Raw genomic sequence first — 20,907 nt, forward strand, 5'->3', positions numbered from 1 at the left:
CATCTAAAAAAAACAAAAAACAAAAAAAACTGCCCATGGCTTTGATCATGCTTCCAGATCATCGTGGACCTGGTAATAAGACTATGGGCAGTGTCTGCTCACAAATTGACAGCTAAATATTTAGGAGTTCAAATAGTAACAAAAAACTATGCAATGTCAAAACTTAAATCTGAGGATTGGGGCTTTGCCATGTGACTCCTTTATCATGAGCACTGCAGCTGGAGACACGGATCTGCTGGATCCTTGTGTTAAATCTGTAATAGCCACATGGGCATGTCTGTGTGCACTTCTCCTGTATTCCAATTTTTAACAAAAAGCATGATTGCCTCTAGTTACTGGAGAAGCAGTGGGCAGAGAGCAGTGGAAATAAGAGATAAACATCTTTGCTTTCTTTTTCCTGCCCATGTGTTGAATGAAGGGGTGCAGTAGGAGAGCAAGGTTCGCTCTCTCTTCATTTCACTTTTGTACCTATAGACATTTATATGGCCTAAAATGACTTGTATAAGCCTGGAAGACTTGATTCAGAAATAACCTCTCTCTAAATGGTTGTATGGTACAATAGGCACCACCTCCTACACAAGGAGTAGCTGCTGATGATTGGGACACTGGGGGATCAGCCCATGTATTTATCCTGACTTGGTTAGCAATCTAAATACACAACTTTTCAATGTTCACCTGAAATTTCAATTTAAAGTAATTCATGCAAGTGAACATATGGGCCTGAATGTATAACTCAAAGCATAATAACCTGAGTTTAGATCCCCAGAATCCACCAAAAATTCCAGGTGTAGTATATGCCTGTCACTCTAGCTCAGGGCCTGGGGCACTGTGAGCAGAGATAGGTGGGCCACTGGGTGCTTGCCAGTCAGCTGTTCTTGCCAAGTTAGTGAGCTCCAGGTTTGGGGAGAGAACTTGCCTCAAAAAATATGTGAAGGGTAATAGGAAGACACCTGAAGGTGACCTCTGACTCCTACATGCATGCATGCACTTTATGTAAATGTACTCTCACACATGTCCATACACATGAACACATGTATCTACACAAAAGAAGAATGAAAATGAATATATGTTTGGAAAGGTTTCTTGTATTGAAAATAAATTTTTCACACAATATTTTCTGATTATGGCTTTCCTTCCTCAGCTCCACCCAGCTCCTCCCCACCTCCCCTCCCACCAAAAAACAAAGAAACAGAAGAGCCAAAGAAAAGCCCAAGAAATACATATAGATGCAGAGATGCACACATTCACACACACATTTTTTTGTATATTAAAATTTGAAAGTTTTTATAGAAATTTCATTTTGCAAGGAGCATTTTGTCATTCTGATCTTGACATAATACTCCTAAGGTAGGAAGTTTCAGCTTTAGAGTTTCCTTTTGTGAAACAGGGAACAGAATGGCAGCAGGGGGTCAAACTACATGTCCCAATGTCCTTTGCTGCAGAGATGGTGCCTTTGCTCTCCTCTGCTCTTCCCCTCAGTGCTCCTGCCATACCTGTTATAGTCATGCCCTTTCTTTAACATCTCATGATTAGAACAAACCCAGATCGCAATGTTCTTCTTCTATTGGTCCAGAAGTTTAGGGATGACTTTATATGGGCATACTTTTAAATCTGAGATGTGCATTCTTAGTTTCCTTCAAGAATTGTCATCAAAGGGAATGCAATATTGTGCTAAGGTAAAAATGAATGCATCAAAATAAAGGAGAAAGGAGTCTTAAAATCCATCTCTCTGTCTCTATGTCTTTGTCTGTCTGTCTGTCTATCTTTCTCTGTCTCTCACTCTCTCTCCTCTCAGTGTTCTTTTTTTTAGAGGTAAAGTCTTTTTAAGTAGCCATGGCTGGTTTAGAACTTGCTGTGTAAGCCAGGTTGGCCTCAGACTTGTAGGCTATCCTCTTTCTGCCTCAGAGGTACCGGAATTACCATACTTAGCTTGTTTTGTTCTTTTTTCCTCTTTAGACAGTCTTATGATGTAACTAGTACAAGCCGTGTCCTGTGGCAATCCTCTTGCCCCTGTCTCCCAAGTGCCCTCATGCGTTTTCACCCCTTCTTGCCAGTTCTTAGTAAGATGTTGTAGCTCGTGCAATCATACTGAAGAGTCACTGGTTTTGTTTACCACCATGAGCTCTGTTTTCCCCTTTATCCTTGTGGCTCACCAGCCTCTTCCCTTTCTCTTCACCACTGGCTTCTGCTTTTTTAGTTGTGATTATATTGTTGGGTTATTGACTGCATTGAGTTAGTGCCAATCTACATTGAACAACACTATTGGCTGGTCATCTTAACAGCAGGGTGTCGTGAGAGGTGAATGACTGTCACATCTAATTCTATACTGCAGAATCTGCCTTCATTTGGCAAATGAGGCATTAGCCTTAATTACCAAAATAAATAAATAAATAAAAGAGAAGTTTTATGTAACCAATATTTGGGCCAGTTTGCATTTATTAAATTCTGGCTTTGTGATCTTTATTATTGATATTTTCCCATTAGGCATGTTGTGCAAGCCTGTGTTTTGAATATTTATTTCTTACACAGAGACTGAGTTAAGAATTTGCGTCTAGTTTCTGTCTGTAACTTTCTCCACTGCCTGGAATTTCGTTTAGGGACATAGTGGGTAGGAGGACATTGCGGTGGCACAGCAGACTTCATGCATTTTGGAGGACCTCCTCATTTCCACTAGCAGCATGGAGGAGAACCTGGGTTGAAGGGGTGTGCTTTCATCTCCAAGGAGGCCCTTGGCAGACCACGGGTCAACCAATATCATATTCCCTCTTCTCCTGGTGCATTTGCAGACACTCTCTTGGCAGCCTCTTGTGATTGTGTTGGCCACATGTTTCCTTCTGTTGAACAAAGGAGATGTGGAAGAGGGACATCGCCCACATTGCCTCTGCTTGTGGACCACTGAGGAAGTCTAAATTGTTCTCTATTTTTATTTCCCCTGTGCTAAGCTTGAATTAGGTCTCAAGCCACCACTCTGTTCAGCCCTCTCAGTGACTCTGCATCACTCTCAGAACACAACCCAATTTCCCGAGCTCCTTACTGCCCTGGAGGACCTGGTGTGCCTCTGACTTTCTAGTCCCTCCTTCCCACTCTCCACTCACTCCTGGTGTCACTGCCCCTCTGGGATAGCATTGCTGCCTTAGCATCTTTGCACTCACAGCCCACTGCCAGAGTCTCTCTCCTCTCAGCTAACCTCAGTGCATATTTTCCCACCATTATTGTCTGTCTTCCTTTAGAGACGTTTTTGATCATCCACATCCAAAAAGTCCTCAGTCCTTCCTGCCTCCCACACCAACTTCCTGTCACCCAGTGACTGACTTGTTCACCAAGTTTGGGTTGCAGGTGTAGGATTGTATGTGTGAGTTTGTATATATTCTATGAGTATGCGCATGTGTGAGTGTGTGTACGGTGTATGTGCATGCTAGATGAGAATATGTTGTATGTGTGCTTTATGTGTGAGCATATGCATGTTGTGTGTGTGAGTGTGTGGTGTATGAAAGTATGTTGTATGTATGTTTCCTATGTGTATATAGTGTGTGGGTGAGCATGTATATGTTGTGTGTGAGTTTGTGTGTGGTATATGAGAATATATTGTATGTGTTGCGTGTGTATGAGCATGTATATGTTGTGTGTGTATGTGTGTGGTATATGAAAGTATGTTGTGTGTGTTTTTGAGTGTGTATATGACATGTGGGTGAACATGTGTATGTTGTATGTGAGTGTATAGTATATATATGTACATATATATATGCAGTTTTTATATGTGTGTTACATTGTGTTGTGTGTGTGGCCTATGTGTATATGTGTGTGTTGTATGTGGGGTTTGTATATGTGTGTTTTGCATGCATATGGCTTGTATTTAGTATGAGTTGTTCGAGTGTGGCTCTTTTGTGTGTGTATTGTGTGTGTTGTATGAGAGTGTTTTGTGTGTATGTTGTATGTGTTGTGAATATGTATATGTGTGTGGTGTACATTCTAAAAGTAGAGTAGGGGTGGGACATAGTGCTCCAGAATGACATCACAGTGCATGGGTTTTTTTTTGTTCAAAGGCCTGATGTGTAATGTAGATGACGGACCTGAAGGCCATCTGTCTTGTGGTGACAGTCACTGTTTATGCCTGTCCTCAGTACCTTTCTGAGTATCACCTGCTTGTCCTCCAACCACACACTCTACAGAGCCATCTCCCAATGATGCCTCCTAAGACTGTCTACACACCAGCCCTTAACAACATGGGAGTCTTCTCTTTATATCTTGCACTGTGTCTTTCTTGGGCCTTCTTGCTTGAAAGGAAACAGCTTTTTTTCTCTGTGATAGTTGGAGCTTAAATGTTTTTCTAGAATACGTATCATATAATCAGTCCAAGATGGAATAACAAACTTTACTTTTTTAATCATTATTTTAGAAAATTATACTCCTAGTTCTGTTGAGAACATTTCATTCTTTTAGGCAGGAATGATGCAATGGGTGAAGGCTCTTAGCATCATCTAAAATTATAGTAAAGGGAAATGTCAACTGATAAAATTAGAAAAAAATCTTGATAAACAAATGAAATCAATTTAAAATTTTTCTTACTAAATAGTAACCCTAGAGGATAGACTTTGACATAGGCAGATGCAAGATCACCATGGTGAACTGTGCTTGGAGGTTTCGACTCCTGTCACCTTTATGTGAGACTTGCAGACTTCAACTTGATCAAGCAGATAAACGTCTTCATCATGGCCTCAGCTTGGTTTTTCAGTCAATACAAGTTTTGGATGCATCTGTCACAAATTCCTGCGAGCCTACTTGGTACAAGGCCCCTCACTGAGCCCTGGCGAGTACAAAGCCCATGCCTTGTAGCTGCTGGAACAGAACTTTAACAAGACCTGCAGTTTCAAATGTAAACCTGCATGTCTAGATGAGGAATTTAATAATTGAACTATGGTATTACTAACAGAATAAGCTTGTATAAAATAGTTCATGAGTCAAAGCCAGTTTGCCTTCATTACAGGTCAAAAGTTTATGAAAGCTTTATATCTGGATATGGCTGCTGTAGAGGCGGGAACACACATTCTTTACAAATGGGAATGCACTCACACAGCATTTGTACAAAATATGAAAAAGAAATCATTTTCATCTTGGCAAAATACTTTGATCATTGTGTATTTAATGAGGTTTCCACTTAAGAACAACAATCATCAGTCTCTAAAATGCTTCATACTTCTCTGGACAGAAGACAGGCTAGCATAAGACATTCATCTTCACTAGTCTTTGGAAATATCCAGAGTAATTGACTAGCTCGGTCTTCTGTGATGGCCCGGTGACCACTAACTGTGACTATTTGCATAATAGTCAACTCTTCACTTCTGTAGTGATAACTGTTTGTATCTGATTAAAATTAAGACTGCTTTAGTTCTCTTGACTTTTCCAGAAGTTGCAAAAATTGAGATTTGCTGTTCTGCTTTAACCAAACAAATGCACACATGGGGATAACAATATGCTGAGTTTATGCAGATTTTACAGCACAGATCTGAATAAAATGCCCACTAATAGACCCTTAAGGAGTAATAAACACACATGAATTTTCCTTAGTCGCACTTTAAAGTGATTTTAACATACTACTAGACCTTAACAATAATATTTAATTGACAAGATTATGCATTTGTATGGATTGAAAAGGTGGTAGATATCTAATTCCAAATGAATCATAAATTTTACTTTTGCATAACATGTTTTATTAATTTCTTTATGGCTGGGATATTCTATTTCCCTCCTGGTGAGAGTTTCTTAAAACATAGTAAGGAAACTTAAGCACATTTAATTAACATTTATCATCTTTTTTAGAAAGTGATCTGACTTATGTCCTCATAAATATTCTTGAATTTTTTCTGGTGTATGCACCGTGGAAATACCATGGAGCAATACTTAATGGAATTTTTTGGCCATAATTTGATTTTCTCCTTAAGCAAATTCTTCCTTGCTTAGTTGACATTATTTCAAACAATCTGTTGGACAAGAGGACCTATAATAGGGTATAGTGAGGACTAACTTAATAGTACTTTGTGATGAAATGAGACCAGGGACATCTTTATATTTCTAATACCGGGCTACCAACTATCCAGTGATAAGCATGTGATATATATTTTTGAAGAGTTAAAATTGGCACTGCCTCCTTCCTCAGGAGGTAACATGCCTCCCAAGAGTGTCAGAGGTTGCTATGTGTCAAGCTCTTCATTTCCTGGAATAAGGAATAAGGGACAAGACAGGAAGAGACAATGGTAGAAAGTAAGTTGGTTAATGTCAAATCCATGTTCTTTTCTCTGAAAAGTTTCATGCCTAGATAAAACATATACAGATAAGTGAGAACTAAAGCAATAATCTTCATTATTGGGATCTGGTAGATGAATAAGATGTCAGGCAAATAGGGCTGGTGCATAGCATATGCTGTGGGTATGAAGAGATATTGAGAAGGATGCACGTCTCCATCAGGACTGGCCTTGCTCTTTGGGGTGTATCTGGAGAAGTGTTGTAGGGCATGTGCCCATTGACTGACAGCTGCTATGCTTGTCCTCTCACAGACCACTTCTCTCCTCAGTAACCAAAGAAGAAAGCAAAGAGAGCGAGGCTGGAAGAGGGGTGAATAACAGTTGTAAGGACAACCAAACAAATTGATTTGATTTTGCCTACTCACTCACTCTTGGCAAGGTTGTGGGCATAATGAGAAGCTGGGGACAAGCTGTGTCTCTTTCATTTCTTCTGTAAATATTTCATGTTTCATTACTGAAAGGTCTGATTAGTGAAGAGAAACAAGTGCTGTAGCTGCTCTCTTAGATTAACTTGTTGGCATGGAGTGCATAGAGTCATGTGTGGCTTGGTTTGTCACCTTGACACAAGCTAGGGTCATCTGGAGAGAGAGAAAACCAGGGAGGGACTACCTTCATTGGACTGACCTGTAGGTGAGTCTGGGGGGGATTTTCTTGATTATTGATTGGTAGAGGAGGGCCCAGCTCACTGTGGGTGATGCCATCCTAAGCAGGTGGTCCTGGATGGTAGAAGAAAGCAAGAGGAGTGAGTTGCAAGGAGCACGTCAGTTCCTGCCTCTAGGTTTCTGCTTGAGTTCTTGTCCTGACATCCCTCACTGTTGGACTATGATTGGGAAGAGTAAGCCAAATAAGCCCATCCCTCCCCAGGTTCCTTTTTGTCATGGTGCTTATCCCAGAATCAGGAATCAAACTAGGTCAAATGGTATATGTGCACCATAATGCTAGCTCTTTGTTAATTTGCCCACCAAAGATGACCGAAGTAAGAGGCTAGGCTTTGTGAAGGACGCTTTTAAATTATACTACCTTTGGAGGATTTTCTGCACCAATTAGTAAGAATTTCAAAAATTCTGGAGGACACTAAATTATATTAAAATTGAATAATTAACAATGACAACAGACTGTTTTGTCTATTATCATACTGGCACCCAAGAAAGATGAGAATAAAGGAGAGAGACAGTAGATGAAAAGGAGAGAGGGCCAGAAGGAAAAGAGATGGTGAGATTAAAATCTCTCCTAACAACAGACAGAAACCAAGCATCCTTTTGTGGGTGGACTGCATCATCTACCCAGTGTGCATGCATTGACTATTGGTAGGATTCTGAGTGCAAATTCTCTAGGAGATGTGTTGTTCCAGATTTGCTTCTGCCAGGATTTCCCTTTGATTATTCTTCAACTGCAGTCAGCTAGACATTTGCTAGATAAGACAAGCAAATGCAAACAATGTTATATGAAGATGTGTGTTGACACTTTCTTCTGGAATAAGAATACTGTGCTTATTCTGCAGCTGTAGGCACAATGTCACCACAATGTGGAAATTCCTGGTCTTGTTCTGAACCATGGGTCAGTCATTTCACAATGTCTGTTATGCTCTTATCCCTATGTTGAACGCAGTGGGGCAGATTAAAATAAAAATGACACTGGCCATTCAGCATCTTTGTGTGTACCTACAAAGACATGGCTAGTGAATTGAAGAGCATAGTGGATACTGGAAACTATGGTCAACATAACTCAGTGTATGGACCTTCTAAGAAAGAGCAGAACAGAGTCTTCTAGTGTTCCACATTCTTAGCAGAACATATTCCACTAAAAAGGTTTCTATTGAAGCAAGAATATATGCTACCAAATGAGATCTTTCCCTTCATAATCCTCCAAAATGGACTGCTCAAGCACTATGGTTTGACATGCAGTTTTTGGCAGAGAGGGGACACCTGTCTACATTTGAAAACTCTTCATATAAGTTCCCTGGGCCTTTTATTCATTGTTCTAGATGCTATAGTTTTTGCAGGGGTGATAATACATTATGCAAATGACTCAGCTGTTCTTTCCAGTGGAAAGTGAGGCAATTAGAGACACTGACCCTTTTCCACTGTGTCTGTCTGTGTTCTTCTCTCTCTCTCTCTCTCTCTCTCTCTCTCTCTCATCTTTCTCTTTCTTTCTCTTATGGTGTACACATACATTGGAGATTTTCTTTCCAACATTTCAAAAAACTTTCTCCAGTTAAACCACACCAGGAATTATTTTCTAGAAATAAATCATTAAAAAACAAAACAAAATAAATGTCACTTTCTCAGTCTTTAGCTCAGACATAGACATTAATTTTCACATGATTTTTCAATACAAATACTTATTGCATATCACTAAAAAAGTGAAATCATCTCCATGAAGGAGAAAATGAGGCCCCCTGAGTGTCACTCTGTTTGCATATTAGCACACAGCCAGGTCTCTGCCAAGTTGCTCTCTGACTGACTGCTACAGATGCTCTTTCTCAAGTATTCTGAGTCAGATCTTTAGTGCAAGTCTTCAGGGACAAACAATAGCACCTGTCCCTCACAAGCTATCAGGCAAGAGTTAGCCCATTCATGTATCTTTAATGAAGCTGGGGGCAGATGGCAAGAAATGGCATCGTCAACAACTTAGCACAGGGAAAACAAAGGCATGAGTCTTGACACAGCAATGCTATTTCATGAATTTGGAAGGGAGCGGACCCAAGTGTTTCACATGCATCTGCTGCTGTCTTCCTTCCTGAAAGATGCAAGGAACACCCTACCAATTAAAATTTCTAGGCATGTAGACTGTTGGATGGAGAATGTTTTCCCCACCCTCTCTAAAAGGGAAATGCGTTAGTCAGGGGTTGCAGAACGGTAGGATAGGGACACAGTTGTGCTTGGGGGTCGTTTGTTTTTCCAGGATGCACTAAGCTTGACCCATGATGAGATCCTTCTTTCTCATTAACTCACTCAATACCCTGCCAATTAGTGCTTTCTTCCAAAGCAGTAAAAATAATGACATTTTCATGCTGAGATTTATTTTGGCTACATCAAGCTTTATTCTTGTATTAATAAAATCATTTTCTTCTCTTTATCTATAGAATAATTAAACAATATCTCAATATATACAAGGAAAGTTACAGTTTCAAGAAAGAAAGATGCTATCTGAAATTTTGATATGTCCACATGACAAGACATGTGGAGACTAGTTGCTCTTTGATGGAGTGTGGGGAATTTGATTACTTTTATTTTTTTAGTAAAATTCTTTGGAAAGTTGTCTTCTCCCATGTGACTATCCTTCCCAGCATGTCACCAAGTGGGTGAGTCGTGAATGGGGAGAGAGAGAGAGAAAAATCAGAATGGATCAAATTTTTCAGAATACATAGAACTTTTATGTGTTCATAATGCTTCATCTACCCTACCAGTGACACTGAGAGCAGTGACCTTAGTTCACAGCCTGTAGAAGAAGAAAGTATTGTGTCTGCTATGTGGTTTTTGTGTGGCCACCAAGTCCTCTTCCCCAGTCTTTACTCATTACTCAACTCTTCTTTCCATTTCGTTCCCATGTTCAACAGACTACAATGTACACGTGGAGAAACTGCTGGTGAGCAGGCTGTAGAGGACAGTAGAAGTATCAGTGAACTGTATTACCCTTGCTAAGCTTTTAAGACAATGTTTTCAACATGCTGGGCAGATCTGAGTAAGTTGTGGGGATGCTGTCAGTCTTCTTGTGCTATTGTAGTATAAATTCTAGCATCTTCCCATTGAAAGACACTGGATAAAGGCTTCCTATGATCTCCTGTATTGTTTGCTACAACTGCATGGAAACCTGCAACTTTGTCTGGAAAACTGCCAGTTCTTTCTTATTACAGAGCACTGTATCCCTAATGCCATTTAGATCTGCTTTGCAAGACACAACTTCATGCTTAATATAGCATGATAATTCATAATAGAAGCTCTAGACCTGACTAGCACAAACTTAGATCTTGATCTGACCTTGGATCTTGGACATACCACACTTTAGTTGATGGAGGTATTTAACTTCATCCAGCTTTGTCTTTCTCATTAAATGAATGAAGATAAAATGAGTGTCTCGTGGGCTTGTGAGGATTAAATGAGATAGGGTAAACACATCACTTTTTCAAGGGAGACATAAAGGGAACAATGAGAGATATTAGATAGCGTCACCACTTCGCTAATTAAAGCTCTAGGAGGAAATGTCATGTCTGCACTCAGACTACATTCTCACCAGTGGGTGTCGATCCTGGCTTTAATAAAGGGCACTTTGCCCCATCACATTATTGCTTTATTTAAAATAAATGAAAGGCAAGGTGCTGTGGATGTAGCTCAGTGGTAAAACTCCTGCCTACAAATACAAAGACCTGTGTTTGATCCCCATCACTTGGAATAAAATGTTAAGGACAATTTCATTTTGTGGAGCTAAATGATCATAGCTAATGAATGTGTTGTAATCAGTGATTGGAATTCATGACAGTAAATATCAAGAGCAAATAAATTCAAGGTAACAACAAGAGAACAGAGGAAACTTTATTTAAAATTTGACAATGTTTACATTATCCGAACTCAAAAACTGTCTCCAAGAATATGGTCCTGACATGCAGAATTACTATCAATGGGAGACCTCTAGGTCCCTTGACTAAAACTGATCTCTCTTTTTACTATTACTGAAGTCACCATGTAATAACAAACATACTGAGTGGAGTGATTGGCAGTTCTGGACTCTAGGTTCAGCTGTCAGATGCTTGTATCTTAAGTGTTCTAGTGGTCTGTTTCCTTGTGTGTTGAATTTGAGGATTGGACTAAAATGTGGATTCTCAAGGACTGGTCCCTGGGTCAGCAGTAGCAGCTTTATTTGGGAGCTGCTCAGAAATGTCCATTCTCCAGCTTTGACTCCAATACAAAGAATCCCCAAGTCCATGAGCCTGGAGTAGAGCATTGTCTGTTTTAAAGAACCCTCTGGTGTGTTTGGATGCACACCAAAACATTACTATTCTCCATGAAATTTTGGTTTTAATTCTTGGATCATTGGACCTCACCTCATAGCATATGACTCAGAAGATGTGCTGTGGGTCTGGAGAAATGCTCTATGAAAACACTGCTGATGCTGTTGGCCAGACACTTCACTTTGTCAACTACCAGCCTAGATCTTCTCTGCGTTCCAGTCCAACTCTAGTTCTGTTAGCACTACTGCTCTCAAATTATCTCTATTCCCTCCTCTTTGAGGAAACAACCTCTGGATAATAGTTGTCAATGAGGGTTTTGTTTTTTTAAACTTCTTAATTTGTAGAGTATAATAGAAAGGAATGACCCCAAATTCTTACAGAATGAAACACCTACACTTACGTATTTAGTATTAAAAACAATCCTAGGGAGTGGAGGGATCACTCAGTGGGCAAAGCATTTGTTGTGCAAATCTGAGGATCTGAGTTAGAATTCCCAGAACTTACATAAAGCTGGGTGTGATAGCACACATCTGTCATCCCAGTACTCTCAGAAGGAGCTGGGAGGCAGAAACAGGAGACTCTCTGGAAGTTTACAGCATTTGCAGTGTTCAACAACAAAGATGGTCTTAAAGAAGGTGAAAGTTGAGGACTAGCACCCAGGGTTGTCCTCTGACCTTCATAGGTGCACTTATCCAGACACACAGGCTTCACATACATGAACATACATATTCATACTACAGACACCATAAAAAATACATCATATACATAACAAAAATGAAAACAACCACATCCATTTACTGCAAGAGCAGTACTTTCAGATGGACAATCCCAGTCAAGAGCTAAGGCCTGGCCCCTGCCAACTGTTCCTTGTGTTGTCTGCTCCCCTGAACCCGACTAATGGAAAATTAAATTCGATTTCATTCTAAGATGCTACTTAACAAGGAACAGTAGAGACCCCCATGTCTCATCTCCAGACAGTCCTTGTTATTCCACCTCTTCTTTCTCATGGTTTTCTAGAAGCTTAGGACTGGGTTACACTCATTGAGGCACATTGTCTGCTAAGTGCATGACAAGTCTCTGCTCTCTCAAATGAAGGACTTAGTTCATGTTTTCCTTCTTGAAGTAGAGTTATGGGAAGATCCACTTTTTTCTGCTTATCCATTTGATAATTTCCTGTTGGTAAGTATACAAAAAATCCAAAGAGCTAATGTTGACTATAATATAACCACACTATTACGTTAGAGAATGTGCTCAGTCTTGGCTTTGGTTGTCTGTCATATCCTTACAATGACTGTGTCAAGTTCCTAGTCAGCATTCACAGATTTGACAAATAGGGTCAGGAGAGCTAAGTCTTTCAAGACTACACAGCTCAGGAAATGTAGGGTACAGACTTGGGCTTGTTCACTAACAAAGACATTGTAAGTTTTCGATAAATACATGTTGAATAAATGAAGGTAATGTATCACACTATCTTCTTTTAAAAGTATTTTTGTTAATTCTTGTAGCACAATGAATTTTGGTCATGTTCACCCTGTTCTTCCAGTCTTCTCTCAGCCCCCCAGATCTATCCCTACTTCTCTATACCTACTGCATGTGAACATTTTGCCTGGACATACGTATGTGTACCACATGTATGCCTTGTGCCCACTGAGACTAAAAGAAGGCATCGAGTCCCCTGGATCTGTGGTAGCAGATGGTTGCAAGACTCCATGTGGGTGCTAGAAACCAAACTTTGTCTTCCACAAGAGCAGCAAGTGCCCTTAACTGCTGAGCCATCTCCACAGCCTCTCCCACCCCATCACTTTAAAAATAACTCTTCAAGTACAATTTGTACTGCCCATACTTCCTGAGTGTGAGACCATCACCTGGAGCACGGTCAATCTACAGGGACCAGATCCTTAAAGAAAACTGATTCTCTGTGCCCCAGAAGCGATCACCTGTCTAGAGCTCCTCAGTTAGAGGTAGAGGCTCATGAACTTCCCCTTCTATGCTAGAATGGTGACTGACTTCATCTTGTGCAGGCAGCCACAGCTGCTGTGAACTCCTGAGGGCTCAATCCTGTCACATCTGAACACACTATTTTTGTCCCATCTTCACTGACCCCTACCTCTTAGAACCTTTCTGCTCCCTCTTCTGTGATGGTTTCTGAGCCTTGGGAAGCTGGGGTGATGTAGATGTCCCATTTGTGGCACTCCTCTGCCGCTATCTTCTTAATGGCAGCTTTTTAGTAATCATAGAATTATAAAGTTGGAATGGCTTCATATGTTTTGTATATGTATTTTCATACACACACACAGACACATGCACACACACACACACACACACATTTATGTAGAAATATACAGCACTTCTAGGGAAAGGGCAGGTGCTGTCACATCTCAGAGCTATTTTTGGAAAAATTTATCAGAAAATTCATCTTTGTACAATGCTTCCCTAAAAGCCATTTTGAGACTAGTTCTGTCCCTGTAACTGCTCAGTCTCAGCATCATCTTCCATACATGACACATCACATGTTATTCTCTCTCTCTCTCTCTCTCTCTCTCTCTCTCTCTCTCTCTCTCTCTCTCTCTCTCTCTCTCAAGCTGAGTGGGGTGATTTTTTTTCAGCTGCTTCTCAAATCCCTAACACACAGTAGCAATTTATTTCACTGCTAGGTGAAAAAAAGAAAAAGAAGAAACAACATGTTGCCTCCTCTTTAGGGTAAAGCATCTGTATGGTACTCTAGGCACATGTGAGTACCACACTTCTGGAGGACCATGAAAGGATGTTCTTTGATGAGCAGTGGTCACTCATAATGATATTGTGCTTTGTTTTCTGGCATGTAATACATCGCTTTCATCTTGAACATTGCACATGTGTACAGGGTCACAGAAAACTGGGGTTGGACAGCAAATCTGGTGCCTTTCTCCCAGGCTAAAGGGGAGACACGGGCACTAGAGAGAGGTTCAGTACCAATTTAAGCAGGGAAAGTTTGTTCTCCCATGTACAAAGCTTGGGCTTACCTCAGCTAAAAGAGAAGAAATAGCTGCTCAAAGCTAGTTTCTTTCACGCCCCACTGGCAAGGTAGTAATTGCACAAAGACCTTTTTATTGTAAGTTGATTTTCCTGAGAAATGAATTCAGAAAAAATACTGTAAAGTGTTTATTTTTTGCTTGCCCTTTATTAACCTACATCTTAGGGCATTCCCCAGAGAAAGACGATTGGCAAATGAAACCTCTCAGACCCATACAGAAGCATTTGCACGATGTCTCTGGCTGTGCAGGGTCAGGACCAAGAGAAGGCAAGCTGGTACCCTTTAGATAGGAGCATCAGCTCATATGTGGTACTCTGCCTAAAGAAGAGATTTAGAAATTTAGACAGAGGAAGTGCTTGGGTTTGTAGAATTGCTGGCAAACATTTATATCTTAAATAGTATATCACATAGCCCTTTCATGCTAGTAAAAAGTCATAGATCTGTCTGAACCAAAAGACCATGCCTTTTGACACATTTCTGTTCTGGTCTTTAAATGAGGAAATTCCCATAGCTAGCCTATGGAATGAGGCCCCCAAAGCCAGGACAAAGCCTTCCAGCTCTGCTCTGCTGGAACCAGGGCAGCATGCTAGTGAAGAAGGGAGCTAGGAAATTAAAATGTGATTTTCAGGAGCATGATTCTGTCATAGCTCTGATTTCCTTTATATGGAGTACAAATACTGATGTAGAGTGAATATTTTTCTCTTTTGCATTTTTGTGGTCTTTGATACGTTTATTGAGGTCAAATGAAATCTGATATAGTAGGATTTATTATGAGTTGCTCAGTGGATACAACTCCATAATTACTGAGCTACATGGCAGTGCATAAAGCTGACAAGCAATTTATATGTTACATCGAGGTGTGTATGGCAAAGGATATTAGTTTAATTGGGCGCCAAGATATAGTAGCCTTAAATCTGAAGCTCTGTGTGTTTAATATAATGCAGTGAAGCTTTGGAAGAAGCTCCTCAATGAGGGAGACACAGCTTCTGGAATATATAACAATTAGACATTATTTTCTGGACAAGGACACGGAATACTTTTTCACAATGATGCTTAGAATGCAATGCAGGGGAGAGGGCAAAACCACTCACCCACAGGGGGAGAGAAAAGAACATTTAGTTTTCCTCTTCTTTCTTTTAAGAAAGAAGGTGAGAAAAACAAGTCAAGAGAGAAGGCTATTAACCACTTTGTAGTCAAAGCAGGGATGTGGTCGGTCTATGGTGAAATGGTGGCACCGAGGTCCTAATGGCATTCCAGGAGGGGTTAGGTGAAATTTGCCTGAATTTTCTCAGCTTCAGATCTGGAAAGAGGTTAGAGGTGGGTGGCTGTGTGGGTACCAGAGCACCTCCAGCAGTGGAAAACAAATGCGTCTTGGCGACATCTGCTCCCTCTCTGATCACAGGCTCTCTTCTGTTTAGCAGGTTCAGGGGCACATGCCTCCGCTCATGATCCCAATTTTTCCACATGACCAGCGGACCCTGGCAGCAGCTGCTGCCGCCCAACAGGGATTCCTCTTCCCCCCTGGAATAACATACAAGCCAGGTAAGTGGAGAGCCGCGACACAGTTTTGGAAATGCTCAGGCCCATATGTTTTTGCTCAGTAGTCACAACAAACACAGGAGCAGACAAGGGAGCTATGGCTAAAAAAAAAAAAAAAAAAAAAAAAAAAAAAAAAGTCTATTTTAAAGTAAAAGCAGAGCTGGTGAGGCAGGGCATTGTAATAACTAATTGGTCTCTAGAACTTTTACTTTCTTGTCTCCTGTTTGACTTTGTTCTGAACTCACAGATGAAGTCCTGCGCTGTTCTTGCTTCTCTCTCTCTCTCTCTCTCTCTCTCTCTCTCTCTCTCTCTCTCTCTCACACACACACACACACACACATACACACACACACACACACACACACACACCTTTACTGTTAGCTGTGTCTTTGGTTGTCCACAGGTCTTTTCTTTCTCCACTGAGCTTTCACACACCAGGAAACTGGTCACACACTGTAGAAAATGCTGCTGCTGTTTTTTTTTTTTTTTTTTTTTTTTTTTTTTTTTTTTTTTTTTTTGTAAGATTTCTCTTAGAAAAAAAAAAGTTAAAACTGCTGATATAATTAGCTCACCACTAATGGGTAAAGTTCTTTTTGATTTTGGTCTAAATAATGAAGCATTCAGTAATATTCTTCATTCATCCTTGAACCTCAAAAAAAAAAAAAAAAAAAAAAAAAGCAGGTCACATAACCTTGTAGTGAAATATGCTTTGAGATGATTTAGCAAATGTTATGATTTTTCTTTTTTCCTCTGAGTTTACTGGACTCCTGGGGAATTCAATTAGGGGCATAATGGTTTGAAGCCCTTTCAGAGCCTCCTTGTAAACATGGCATTAAATGTTTAAAGATAGGTTGCCAAAGGAATCCAGTGTCAGAAAATAGCCAAGTACACAGAAGCCAACCTCAATTTCATTTGTGCGTTCTTTGTAAGTGACCCCAGCTCAGAAGTAGTGACCTTGTTCTGCTCATTAATAATTTCTGTGTCAAGTTCTTTTTAACACATTAACCTGATTATGCGAACCAGCCAGTCTGAGGGCAGCAGTTTCTTGCATATGTGCCTTCGCATGTGAACAAAGGCATTTGAATATGCTTAAGCCACAGATAGAAACCACCTCCCTGAGATTCCAAAGGAGCTGATGAGACAGCCCTGAGCTCTGACCATGAATGTCTTACTTGTGTTTGGTAGGGAACTCCCTTTCCTGTGAGGAAGGAATCTGTGAGGAGGATACTGGTGCCGAGGGACTGGTCCATCTAATAGAGGGCTGATTAAAAAATCTTCAAACATAAATAAGTCAATGGTGGGCATCTCAGGTTCAAAAAAGGGAGAAAGTGCTCTGAGATAGGAAATGGTAGGTGTACAATGATATTGAAAAGTTTTGGTTTTTAAAACATTTTGTATTATTTTTTTTCTTCATCAGTAAGTCTATGTAAATATTCTAAAATCTGAGGTACTGTTGTTTTCCACATCTTAGATTATGGCTCCTGGGCCTGTATTCCCATGAGGTTTCTAGAAACCTTAGTGGAAGAAATTACATCATTCAAATTGTTAAACATTCAATTTCCTACAACAGAATTCTCACAGCAAGTTACCCCTGTCTATAAAGTTGGCCTCTGCATTCAGTATAAGGGAGCATATGTCCATAACTCTCACTCTGAGTTAGTTCTTTATGCCAACTTCATTTCGACTATTGATGTAAACTAAGTTTATTGTTTCATCTTGATTCAGAGCTGGCATCGCTGAGCTAGTCAGTAAATTATGCACAGATATTGTCTGTTGGTTTAATATTCTTACCACCAATATTCTCTACAGCTCAAAACCACACATGGGCCTTATTCTCTGCTACTATAGATATCTTACTGTATGTTGCCTAATTTTATTACAGCAATGGCGTCCTTTCTCAGGGGGCAGATATGGCTATGTGTTCAGTGAATTAAGGTTGCTTCTTTTCCACAGGCATTGATGAGGTTGTACCATGTAAGTGAGAAGATACGGACAGGAACAATTTTGTATAGGACTTAGTGACTTTCAGTGAACTCAGAGATGTGTCCTTGGGTGGCAAAACTGTGTTTGGTTGGACTGGCTAATCCTGTTGAGAACAGCACAGTGGGGTCAGGCTTATAGGAAGAGTCTCAATCACAGGCAAGCTGCTATCTCAAGGTATTTTCTATTAACTCCAATCTTATATCAAATAATTTAACCTGAATTTTAAGTCCTTTGGTTAATCTAAACTTTATTATAAAGTAAAGCTATGTTTGAAATGGATTAAACACAATTAGGCTATGAGTAGAGAATTTACACATTGATGAAAATGAACCATGCAGTCTTTGGCCATCACAGGAGATGAGGAGAGCACTATTGAACTGGAATCCAGACAAGCAAACACTTTGCCCCAAACTGAATTATGATCAGTTCTCTTGAAATGTCCATGAGCAACTACTATATTAGGAGAGAGATACACAAGCCTGAAAGACAGTGGCACATATCCATATCTGGGTCCCCTGAGTGAGAAGAGGAGCAAGTGCTTCCTTGGTCCTCATAAAATGGAACATAAATTCCTTTCCTTTAGCTTCCTCCACCTCTCCCAGAACAGCCATATTTTCCTGGTGTTTGTGAGCTAAGTAAATCAATTCAGCTGACTGAACAACTGTCCTGGTTGCCAGAAGCAAGGACCTTTGTGGGGTGTCACTCACTACTTGTTGAAGTTGGCTGTTTAGGATCCTATGTTAGAATAGCATCACAGACACATTTAGGGCTCTGAGTCTTCACTCCTTTCCAGGTGATCTGACTTGTGTGATTTGTGTCTCTGGAAATTGTAGGGTGCCAGCTATGGTGCACACCATATGAGATTTTCCACCTCTAAGTAGCTGAGGAGGCTTGCTACCAGGATGCTGCCAGATGCCTATAAAGAAGGCATCTTCAGGGGGCATCTCAAGGCTGGCTTTTCTAGAAGTAACTTTACTAAGTTCTAGTCCCTCAATCTTAATTCTTATTTGGTCCCATAATTAGGACATCTTTCTAGATAGGGATCCACGAGGGCCCAGAACATAAGTCCCAGATATTAGTTGCTCTGCTTGCTCCCATTGTGAGACCTAAATGCAACAGTCAGGAAGATAGTAAACACACTTGAGTATGGATGCTTGAAATCAAAGGAGAAAACCCCTCCACACTTGCCGGTGTGTGTGTACATCAGAACAGGGTTGACTTGCATGAAAAATAAAACCATGTCTAGCCTGCTTTGTATTCCAAGGATGAGGCAACTGACCACTGCCATATGTAGTTGGGATTTTAAAACTATTATGCCTGACCAACACCCTTGACTTTTCCTCAGAGATTCTAAGAACAGGATGTATACTTGTACCTGGACCCTCAATGTACTCCTTATTCTATGCTAGTAGCTAAAGCTTAATATATGGCTTCTGTACAAGAGAAAGTCATACACAAAATATACAAATTGGTTATCCATGTGTTTTGCAAGTGGGCATCCAGTTTTTCTCACAGCATTTGTTGAAAAGACCACCCTCTTCCTTCTAATGGTTGTGATACCTTCTCAAAAATAAATTGAATGTATGCATGAGGGTTTATTTCTGGCTGTTCATTCTGCTGTGCTGGCCAGCCTGTCTCTATGTCAGTGCAACACTGTGTAAGTGACTGTAGCTTTGTAGTCAGTCTTGAGGTGGTGTTAGTCTTCTAACTTTATTCATCTTTTTAAAGATTGTTGCAGTTTTGAGGGACCCTTGCAATTACATATGAGCTTAAGAACAGCTCTTCTCCATTTTGTGTAAAGGATTGTTGATAGGTATTTTCTTGAATATGTATATTCTTTGAATAGTATTGACATCATAATAATGTTGTCGTCTTGTCAATACAGATACTTCTTTATCTGTGTATCTGTCTTTATTTCTTTTATTGAATTAAAAAATATCCACTGACAAATGAAGATTGTTAATATTTATGGTGTATGTTTTGATACATAGATAGATGATATAATGTTCAATCAAGGTAAGCCTATCAAGATCCTCAAACATTTGTAATATTTTAATGCTAAAACACTTAAAATCTTTTCTTCATTCCTGAAATATATACTACCTCATTATCATGACCTGTAGTCATCATGCTGGGCAGTGGGGATGCCAGGTCTAATTGTATCTTAGTACCTATTGATCAAACTGTCTCATGCTTTCTCCCCTTCAAGTTTCCCCAAACCTCTGGCAATTGCTATTCTACCTTCAATTTCTATGAGCACTACTGACTTTAGATTTCTAAATATGAACAGGAGCATGCAATACTTGTCCTTCTGTGCTTTGGCTTGTTTCACTTAACACAATGATGGCCAGTTTCATGCGTGTTGACACAGATGACACACTTTGATCCTCTTATGGTTAAATAGTGTTCCATGTGTGTGTCCACATTTTCCCCCATTTTTTCAGTTGGTGGACACTTAGGCAATTTCATGGCTTCATTATTTATTTCAACAGTGTTTTATAGTTTTCAGGGTGTAACTTTTTCCATGTAATCTTTGGTTTGATTTATTCCCAGGTGTTAAATTCTTTTAGGCAGGATTATAAATGGAATTTCTTTCTTAATTTCCTTTTGGGTTATTTATATTTATTCTTGGCACAAATAATTAAATTGAGCATTTGTGTGTTAATATATGTGTATATGATATATATATACACATACACACACATATATATAAATACACACATACATATATATATAATATATATGTGTGTGTGTGTGTGTGTGTGTGTGTGTGTGTGTGTGTGTATTCCAAAATAGATTATTTTTTCACTTTTCTTACCAATTTGGATGTTTTCCCATCTTTTTCTTGTGTAGTAGTACTGGATGGAGCTTTCAAGACAGCAATGAATGACATCAGTGAAATGAGTATTGTTATCTTGTTCCTGATGTTAGAGGCTATGCTTTTAATTTTTGCCATTGAGTACAATGTTGACTGGAAATCTTTACCTCTTGGTCATTCTGAGTTTTTCTTTTACTCATAGTTCTGGGAGTTCTTCTCATGGAATAATTGAATATGCTTTTTGTATAATTTTGATATGATCATGCAAGATCCCCCATGCACCTTTGTTCTATTTTTAAATTACGTA

General features: G+C 39.8%; 1 protein-coding gene across 15 annotated transcripts in view; it reads left to right on the forward strand.

The window, feature by feature from the left end:
* Sox6 (SRY-box transcription factor 6) overlaps positions 1 to 20,907 on the forward strand; it is a 560,497-nt gene that overhangs the window by 424,680 nt on the left and 114,910 nt on the right. For 11 of the 15 annotated variants that reach the window (XM_028884562.2, XM_028884567.2, XM_028884566.2 and 8 more), the window contains one exon: positions 15,679 to 15,802. In XM_028884562.2, coding sequence (XP_028740395.1) covers positions 15,679 to 15,802 — 124 coding nt within the window. The remainder of the gene's footprint in view (positions 1 to 15,678; positions 15,803 to 20,907) is intronic. The other 4 variants (XM_028884557.2, XM_028884560.2, XM_028884569.2 and 1 more) reach the window with 1 other exon arrangement.

Source organism: Peromyscus leucopus, chromosome 1 (genome assembly GCF_004664715.2).
Source record: "Peromyscus leucopus breed LL Stock chromosome 1, UCI_PerLeu_2.1, whole genome shotgun sequence".
NCBI lineage: Eukaryota > Metazoa > Chordata > Mammalia > Rodentia > Cricetidae > Peromyscus > Peromyscus leucopus.